The following is a 9,717-nucleotide window of genomic DNA, read 5'->3' as shown; positions in this document are numbered from 1 at the left end:
CTGGAACCTTCTCCTACCTGGCCTGAGCTGCCCTGTGCCCTCGGCCTCTCCTCAGTGGTGAGTGTTCCTGGGTCCTCCCCCCGTAGCCGTGGCCCCCATGGAGCTGGCTCCAGCTGGTGGATGTCTGTCCTGTACTGGGGTGGGGGGAACATGTGGGTGTGGCGGGAGGAAGCCCCGCACGCTGTGCGACGTTGTGTATGTGCCCTGAGCAGCGCTGGGCAGGGGGGATAATGCCCTGGTGTGCTGTGTGTGCATCTGAAACAGTGTTGGTGTCCGCATTGGTGTGTGTAACGCTATCACTATCTGCCGTGGCCTCTGCATCTGCAATGCCATTTGAATCTGCAACGGCACATGCAAAGGTGTCTGCATCTGGAACGCTGTGTGTGCAACTGCGCTGTGGTCTGCAACTCTCCAGTGCCAACACCACTGCAGATGGAGATACCATCGCAGGTAGCATTGCAGATGCAGATGTGGCTGAAGGTGCAGATGCCGTAGCAGACACTACTCAAAGGAGAAAACCACTGCAGATGCAGGCACCATCGCAGATACCATTACAGACCCCACTGACAATGCCGTTGCCATGCCAGGCTTCATTGCAGATGCAGATGCCATTGCGTGCAACACTGCAGATGCAGATAGCACCTCAGAGGCGGGTACCATTGCAGGAATCATTGCAGATGCAGGGACAAGTGCAGATGCCATTGCGCAAGCCGTAAGAGTTGCAGATACCATTGAAGACACGATGGCAGATGCAGATAAAATTTTGGATGCAATTAAAGGTCTCGATATCAGTGTGTCTGTCCATGGGTATGAGTGTCTGTTATGGTGGGTATATGAGTACCTGTATGTGGAGAAGAGAGAGAAGCCAAGTGAAGCAAAGAATAGTGTAAGAGGACCTGTATCTGCATCTGTACTGGTGCCTGTATCTGCATCTACAATTGTATCAGTACCTCGATGTGTAATGGTACTTCCACCTGTAATTCTACCCTCAAAGGACTCTGATTCTGTCTTTAATTGCACGTGCATTGAATCTGTCCCTGTCCCTGTCCCTGCAGCTAGATGTGCAGTGGTGCCTGTGGTTGTGCTTGCCTCTGCACATGTATGGTTGGTTGTATCTTTATTGGCCATTGTAGCTGAGACTTTACACATTCTGTGTCTGTATCTGCAATAGTATCCAGAATCTAAAGTCAGCCTGTGTCTGGAATTAGAATGGCTTCTGTGATGGTACCAGTGGTGCTACCATGACATCTGAAAAGTCGTGGCAGTCAGGTGAAGTCCCCGGTGGCTGGACAAAGGGCAACATTGCACCCTTTTTTCAACAGGGTAGAAAGGAGGACCCTGGGAACTACCAACCTGTCAGCCTCAGCTCTGCGTCTGGGCATGTGCAACAAATCCTTCTAGAAGCTCTCCTGGGGCACGTGGAGGGCAGGGAGGTCATTTGAGGAAGCTACCGTGGATAAGTCCTGCCTGACCAACCTAATGGCCTTCTCTGATGGAGTGACTACAGCAGTGGGCAAGGGGAGAGCTACAAATATCGTCTGTCTGCACTTCCGTAAGGCCTTTGATGTGGTTCCTGACGACATCCCTCTCTCATAACCAGGGAGACATGGATTTGATGGGTGGACTGTTCAGTGGGTGAGGAATTGGTTGGATGGTTGCACCCAGAGGGTCATGGTCAACAGCTCTATGTCCAGATGGAGATCGGTGACAAGTAGTGTCCTTCAGGGGTCCGTACTGGGACCTGTGCTGTTTAATAACTTCATCAAGGACACAGCCAGTGGGATCGAGGGCACCCTCAGCAAGTTTGCAGACAACACCAAGATGAGTGGTGCCATTGACACACTTGAGGGAAGAGATGCCATCCAGAGGGACCTGGACAAGCTTGACAAGTGGGACCATGTGAACCTTGAGAGGTTCAACAAGGCCAAGTGCAAGGTCCTGCACCTGAGTCAAGGCAATCCCCAATACCAGTACAGGCTGGGGGATGAAGGGATTGAGAGCAGCCCTGTAGAGAAGGACTTGGGGGTCCTGGTGGATGAAAAGCTGGACATGGGCCGACAATGGGTGCTCACAGCCCAGAAAGCCAAGCGTACCTTGGGCAAGAAGCATCAAGAGAAGCAAGGCCAGCAGGGCGAGGGAGGGGATTCTTCCCCTCTGCTCAGCTCTGGGGAGTCCAGCTCTGGAGTCCTCAGCACAGGACAGACATGGACCTGTTGGAACGGGTCAAGAGGAAGCTGCAGAAATGCTCAGAGGGGAAGAACACCTCTGCTATGAGGACAGGCTGAGAGAGTTGGGGTTGTTCAGCCTGGAGAAGAGGAGTCTGTGGGGACACCTTATTGCAGCCTTCCAGTACTAAAGGGGGATTCTAAGAAAGATTGGGACAAAATCTTTAGCAGGGCCTGTTGTGGGCTGCTGTAGGCCCCTGTGGACAAGTTTTAAACTGGAAGAGGGGAGATTTAGCCTAGTTGTAAGGAAAATATTTTTTTACAGTGAAGGTCGTGAAACACTGGAAGAAGTTGCCCAGCGAGGTGGCAGATGCCCCTTTCCCTTGAAACATTCAAGGTGAAGTTAGATGGAGCTCCGAGCAACCTGACCCAGTTGAAGAAGTCCCTGCTTATTGCCAGGGGGTTTGGACAAGATGACCTTTGAAGGAGCCTTCAGACCCAAACCATTCTATGAAGAAGCTGGGTTCCCAAGCCAGCCCAGTCTGGAACTGTGCCATAACTGACATCAGAAGCACCTGCACAAGCCATATTCCCATGCCTGCTCTATCAACCCAGGAGTTTTCTCCCTTTTACTCCTCAGATTCTCTCCCCCATCCCACCGTGGGTAGAGAGCAAGCATTTGTGTGGCACTCAGTTGCTGGCTGGGATTCAACCAGGACCCTCCCTTACTCAGAGGCAGAAGTTTGCCTCCTCCTCCTGGTGGAGATGAGGCTCAGGCCCCAGGAGGGGTGTGCAGGGGCAGCATACCTGAGCAGAAAGAGCCCATTTCATGGCATTGTGGGGCCTGAACCCTGCCATCTGGGTCCATTCTCTAGAGCAGTGCAGGATCCTGTTGAATTTCAACAAGGGCAAGTGTCGGGTGCTGTACCTGGGGTGGTTGAACCCCATGCACCAGTACAGGCTGGGGGCTGACCTGCTGGGAAGCAGCTCTGCCAAGACGGACCTGGGAGTCCTGGTGTACGACAAGCTGACCATGAGCCAGCAGTGGGCCCTTGTTGCCAAGAAGGCCAATGGCAACATGGGGTGCATTAAGAGGAACGTGGCCAGCAGGGCGAGGGAGGTTCTGCTCCCCCTCTACCCTGCCCTGGTAAGACCCCACCTGGAGCACGGAGCTTTGCTTGTTCAGCCTGAAGAAGAGAAGGCTGAGACGGGATCTCATCGACACTTACAAATATCTCAAGGGTGGAAGTCACAAGGACAGAGCCAGACTCTTCTCGGTGGAGCCCAGTAACAGGACAAGGGGCAATGGGCACAAACTGAAGCAGAAGAGGTTCCAGTTGAATGTGAGGAAGAACTTCTTGACTTTGAGGGTGACAGAGCACTGGAACAGGCTGCCCAGGGGGGCTGTGGAGTCTCCTTCTCTGGAGATACTCAAAGCCCGCCTGGATGATGTCCTGTGCAACATGCTCTGTGTGAGCCTGCTTGAGCAGGGGGGTCGGACTGGGTGATCTCCCAAGGTCCCTTCCAACCCCGGCCATTCTGTGATTCTGTGATTTTCTTGCCCCCCACCAAGCCAGCTGACTTTTGTGGGAGATGTTGGAGAGAGAAAGCCTTGATGCCCTGCAAGCAATGTTCAGCAACAGCCAGAACCCTGGTGTGGGATCAGCACTGGTTTATCCAGCAATGCAAAGCACAGTGCTTAGAGGGGCTGCTACAAAGTTAACTCCATCCCAGCCAGGCTTGGTACAAGGATGCTTGGTCAGAGTAGGTGAAAGGATGTGGCCTAGGGGCAGGGATGGGAGGAAAGGACAAAACACAGTGAGGACAAGAAGCAGAAAGGGCAGAATTTCTCATGACTTTTAGGGGAGAATAAGCCTACCATGATACTGTACGAGTGCTGGGTCAGGAGAAATCCCTGACCAAACTGATCTACCTGTCAAGTTCTCCCTGCTCAGACCAGACCATGGTGCTAGAGGCCTCCAGAGGTCCCATCCAGTCAGCACTGGATGGCGGCAAGGAGCTGGGCAGTGGAGGCAGGGGTCGTGGGCACTGCTGTGTGTTGAGGTTGTGCTGGCCTTTGTAATCTGTGATTGTCCCTGTCCTCAGGATTACTCCATGAGCACCAGGAGTCCAACCAGCACAGGGATACCACAGAAAATTGCTCAGAACCGCTACTGGGTATTCTAAAAGCACAGAATAATGAGGCTTGGAAGAGGCCTCTTGGAGACTGCCTAATCCAACTCCTTCCTACTCAAGCACAGTCAGCTGGAGCAGCTTGTCCAGTACTGGCTGTAGACAGCCTTTGAATACGCCCAAGGAGGGAGATTGAACAATCTCTTTGGGAAAGAGCTTCCAGTAGTCAGACACCCACCGTAAAGAGGTGGTTTCTTATGTTCGGATGACATTTCCTGGATTTCTGTTTGTGCCTATCATCCCGTGTCTGGCTCCCTCTTCTTCCGTCAATGTACATTGACAAGAAGCACTCCCCTCACCCTGAGCCTTCTTTTCTCCAGGAAAACTGTCCCAGGTCTCTCAGCCTCTCTTGGTATGAAAGATGCTCCAGTCCGCTCATCATCTTTGTGGCCCTTTTCTGGACTTCCTCCACCAAGCTCATGTCCCAGTTATACTGGGGAGCCCAGCACTGGACCCAGTACCACAGCGGTGGTGTCACCAGTGTTGAGTAGAGAGGGAGGATCACTTCCCTCGACCTGCTGGCAATGCTATTCCCAATGCAACCTGTGACGCTGTAGGCCTGCTTTGCTGCAAGGGCACACTGCTCGCTCTTCGTCTGCTTGTCTACCAGAAAGGTTCTTCCCTGTCAAACTGTTGAGAAGCTCTCAGTCACTCAACCCCCAACTTGTCCTGCTGCAGGGCATTATTTCTCCCTATGTGCAGGACTTGCTTTTCCCGTTGTTGAACTTCATGAGGTTCCTCTCTGCCCAGTTCTCCAGCCAGTTGAGGTCTCTCTGAATGGCAGAACACCCATCTGGTGTCTCAGCCACTTCTGCCAGTTTTGTGTCATCAGCAACTTGTTGAGGGTGCACCATGCCCAGGTTGTTAACAAAGAGCTTAAGCAGCATAGGACCTAGTATCAGTCCCTGGGGCACAGAATGAGGGACTGGCCTCCTGCTGGACTTTGTGCTCCTGGTCACAACCCTCTGGCTGTTACAGTCCACCTCACTTTGCACTTGTCCAGTGTACATTTCATCAGCATGTCCAGGAGGACGTTAGAGGAAGTAGGCTAATATTCCTGGATGACACTCTTAGTCATATGGTTTAGTTTTAGGAAGTCCTGCAAGGAGCAGGGAGCTGGACTCAATGAACATTTGTGAGTCCCTTCTAACTTTAGATATTCTATCACTTCCCAGATCTTTCTTCTTGCCTTTCTTCAAGACAGGACTGACATTTGCTTACTTCCAGTGCTCAGGAATCTCCCCGAGTGGTGGTGTGTTGCCTCTAGGGCTGGAAACATTTGAAGTTCAAAGTATAATTGTGAATGACTAATTGTTCAGGTTGGGCCCTCCTCATAGCCTGCACCATCTCTGCTTTGCTTCGTGATGACAAGTGAGAGTGACGCCTGCATGAAGTTATGGTGGGAGGGTGATGATATTCTAACTCCTCCAACGTCCTTGGCAGATTCAAGAGTGTCCAACGGGATTGGAAGAGCTGTAAACATCTCAGGACACTCAGGCTAAATGCGTAGCATTGACTTTCTCACTGTGGTAGATTGAGAACACTGGATTTGTTCACTCAGGAAAAAAAGAAGGCTTTGGGGAGACCCTAGAACAGCCTTCCCACACCTCCCAGGAGGTAATTTGGAAGAGTCAGGCTCTTCACTCTTGTGTGTGATGGGATGAATCATAGAATCATAGAATGTTTTGGGTTGGAAGGGACCCCCAGAGGTCATCTAGTCCAACCCCCCTGCAGTGAGCAGGGACACTGCTGACTAGATCAGGTTGCTCAGAGCCCCATCCAACCTGGCCTTGATGGATGAAGGTTGTCAATGATCAATGAGGTTTCCCAGAGAGCAGCTGCCATCTCCAGCTTTGGAGGTTTTGAAGCCCAACGGGAACAATGTCCTGTGCAACATGGTCTGAGCCCACAGGTGACCTTGGTGGGAGCAGGAGGTTGGACTAGAAACCTCCAGAGGTCACTTGCAGCCAGAACAATTCTGTGTTTCCACATACTATGGCTTTTCTCTTGATGATTTTAGGGAAAACACTTCTTCTGTGTATTATAATTATCATCATGATTATTGTTATCATTATTTTTCTTTTCTGTCCTATTAAACTTTCTATATCTCAACATACAATTATTTTTTTCTTCCCACAGTTGTCTCCCCCATCCCACTGGGGAGAGGGAGAGTGAATGAATGGCCATGTGGTGTTCAGCTGCCTGCTGTTCTATACCAAAATTGGTGAGCAGAATTGGCTGGGCTTTGTAACCAGGAGTCAATCAACTTTTCAGATCACAGCCATGATAGTGAGGATCAGATAGCTCTAAGGCTCCACTAGGAAGTCAATCTACATATCAGGATCAGGCCTTTGAGGGTAAGCAGAGTCAGATGCAGTCAAGTGGTACCCAGGCTGGTCTGTAGTAACAACAGAGGTCCAGGAAACAGCAAGGAAGTCACTGTCTGTATCTGAGTCCAGATGAACAGCGCCGAGGGCAAGGCATAGCTGAGGCCAGATCAGTGCTACTGCATCTCATATCAGGCAGGATTGAAAGGCCCAGGCCTGAACTTAACGGAAGCCCCTGGGCCCATGAGGTGGAGGTCCCCTGAGAGGTTGGTCAGGGCTGGTAAAGCCTCTAAGTGCTTCTCAGGGCCCTTGGACCTATTGCAGGTCTTCAAGGAGGACAGATTGCCCAAAAAAATAAGTCCATGGCAGTGTGCAGGTGTTAGTCTGCCATCACCACATTCCAGAAACTCCCAATTCACGTCAAGAAAGCACTCACCTACCAGCAGCCCTATCACATACTGTAGAGCCCCAAGCAGGTTAACTGGAGACCCTTTGCCACATGCATGGGCACTGGCCACCAACAATTATTACCTGAACTTGCCCTCAGTCCCTAAAAGGCCATACAGGAACCCTGATGTCATCACACTGAGCCTGTGGAGAAGCAAGCAAAGCTATGAGCCTCTTTAGACTATGTTCCCTGGACATGTTCTTGACAGTAGCTTTGAAAGAAGACCTAAGCCTTCAGGCATTGCACTCAGGAGATCCTCTTTCATGATAGAAATACTGTTACGGAGGCCACCTCTGTCACAAAAATGCCCATTGCCTGTCCGTGCTTGTGGCCACAGGAATTCTCAAAGCAGGACTGTGACCAAGCTGCAGGACCACACAGACCTTAAACTAATAGAAGGGCTCAGAGGGAGAGTGTGGAGTTGGAAAGAGTTTTCAAAAGAGCAAGCGCCAGTTCTCCCTGCTGTGCTGCTGTGCTAGGACTCTTTTTTCCCTTCACTTCTGCACACATGCACTGCTGCTGAAGTTCCAGAGAAGGTCTTGGGCACACAAGTCAGTGGAGTGTACTTTATTTTATGTAAATGCACACAAATAATGGCTTCTGAAAGTCTCTGGGTCACACATGACCGATACATACTGATCTAGAAATGGTGTGACCAGTGATGTTCCTTTCTGGAAAACGTGGTCACAAGTAGGAAAAAAAAAAAATCAAAACAAACAAAAGGACACGGGAGAAAGAGGCTGTACCTATGAGGAGCTACATTATCAGTAACGTCATAAGATGATGGACTTCTTATTGCTTATGAAAACATCCAGTCATCAGTTTTCTCAGAGAATCCATGAGTTCCTTATTCCTCATGCTGTAGATGAGGGGGTTCACTGCTGGAGGAACCACTGCATACAGCACTGCCACCATCAGATCCAGTGATGGGGAGGACATGGAGGGAGGTTTCAAGTAGGCAAACATGCCAGTGCTGATAAATAGGGAGACCACGGCCAGGTGAGGGAGGCACGTGGAAAAGGCTTTGTGCCGTCCCTGCTGAGAGGGGATCCTCAGCACGGCCCTGAAGATCTGCATATAGGACACCACAATGAAAACAAAACACACAAAAGCTAAACAGACACTGACCACAAGAAGCCAAACTTTCCTGAGGTAGGATTGTGAGCAGGAGAGCTTGATGATCTGGGGGATGTCACAGAAGAACTGGTGCACAGCATTGCCTCCACAGAGGGGAATAGAAAATGCCTTGGCAGTGTGAAGGGAAGAATTGAGAAAAGCACTGCCCCAGGCAGCTGCTGCCATGTGGACACAAGCTCTGCTGCCCAGGAGGGTCCCATAGTGCAGGGGTTTGCAGATGGCAACGTAACGGTCATAGGCCATGACGGTGAGAAGATACAATTCTGCTGAAAGGAAAAAGACAAACAGAAAGAATTGGGCAGCACATCCAGAGTAGGAGATGGCCATGGTGTCCCAGAGGGAATTGGTCATGGATACAGGGACAGTGGTGGAGATGGAAGCCAGGTTGATGAGGGAAAGGTTGAGGAGGAAGAAGTACATGGGGGTGTGGAAGCGGTGGTTGCAGGCTATGGCGGTGATGATGAGGCCATTGCCCAGGAGGGAAGCCAGGTAGATGCCCAGGAAGAGCCAAAAGTGCAAGAGCTGCAGCTTCCGTGTATCCGAGAATGCCAGGAGGAGGAACTGGGTGATGGAACTGCTGTTGGTCATCTGCTGCCTCTGGGCATGGGGCACTGCTCATGGAGAAAAAGACAGTGACAAGTAAGGACAGGCTTTCTGAGCAAAACCTATGCCATTGCTTGTAGACTGTCCCGCTCTGACACATCCACCCTTTTTCCTTCTCTGGGGGAAACCTTCATCCAGGTCCCTGACTCAGCTTCATTGTGTGCTGGCTGAGTGTGCCATGAGCAGCCAGGTCTCTGCATGTGGCCTCTTGAGGAGTCACCCCTGCCCTGCTGCAGTGGGTACGTGGAATGTGGCAGGGGGACTAGGTTGGGTATTGAGAATGTGTCAGACTAAACTACTCCTAATGCAGAAGGGCTTGTTACCCTCTGCACTCACAGTTCTGAAAGCATGTGGGTGGCAGAAAGGAATTTTAGAGAATATTTTCCCTACCTACATGTCATTCCCAGTTCTCTGAATTCAGAAGTCCCTGCATTTCTGCTGCACTCAGAGCTTGTGACTGTAAGACCAAAGAGGCAAAGGGATTGACTGTGGCCTAGAGAAAGGTGAAGGGGGCTGGACAGCCTTATTCCCAAGTGCCCTGCTCTTGCACCTTTGCGTATCAGAGGGCGATCACACTCCCATGTTACCCTGAAAAGACACCAGATACTGCTGGGAGCAGAGGGATCATTAAATGTTTCACCCTTTCTCAGGGTACCTGAGCAAGGTCTCAGCACCCCACGTCTCACCAAAGATGCATGTGATTAATTTCACAAACCCAACGTCCTTTCCTCAGTTGTAGCATCTCTGCACTTCTCCATGGTGCATTCAGATAACACAAAGATGCGATAGGAAAGATTTGAATCCTGGAAGCTCAAAGCTTGGAAGGATGCCCCGAGGAAATACC

General features: G+C 50.9%; 1 protein-coding gene across 1 annotated transcript; it reads right to left on the bottom strand.

The window, feature by feature from the left end:
• Nucleotides 1-7,925: 7,925 nt before the first annotated feature.
• Nucleotides 7,926-8,858, bottom strand: LOC104126774 (olfactory receptor 14J1). Its single transcript, XM_009639377.1, has one exon. It carries the CDS (start codon nucleotides 8,856-8,858, stop codon nucleotides 7,926-7,928), a length of 933 nt encoding a protein of 310 aa, XP_009637672.1.
• Nucleotides 8,859-9,717: the final 859 nt, after the last annotated feature.

The sequence above is a fragment of the Egretta garzetta genome, unplaced genomic scaffold (genome assembly GCF_000687185.1).
Source record: "Egretta garzetta isolate BGI_Z169 unplaced genomic scaffold, ASM68718v1 scaffold515, whole genome shotgun sequence".
NCBI classification, from domain to species: Eukaryota; Metazoa; Chordata; class Aves; order Pelecaniformes; family Ardeidae; genus Egretta; species Egretta garzetta.
This window is presented reverse-complemented; position numbering and strand designations above follow the sequence as displayed.

Coding starts and splice junctions, on each gene's coding strand:
- LOC104126774 (XM_009639377.1), bottom strand. CDS start 8,858: ATGACCAACAGCAGTTCCATCACCCAGTTCCTCCTCCTGGCATTCTCG.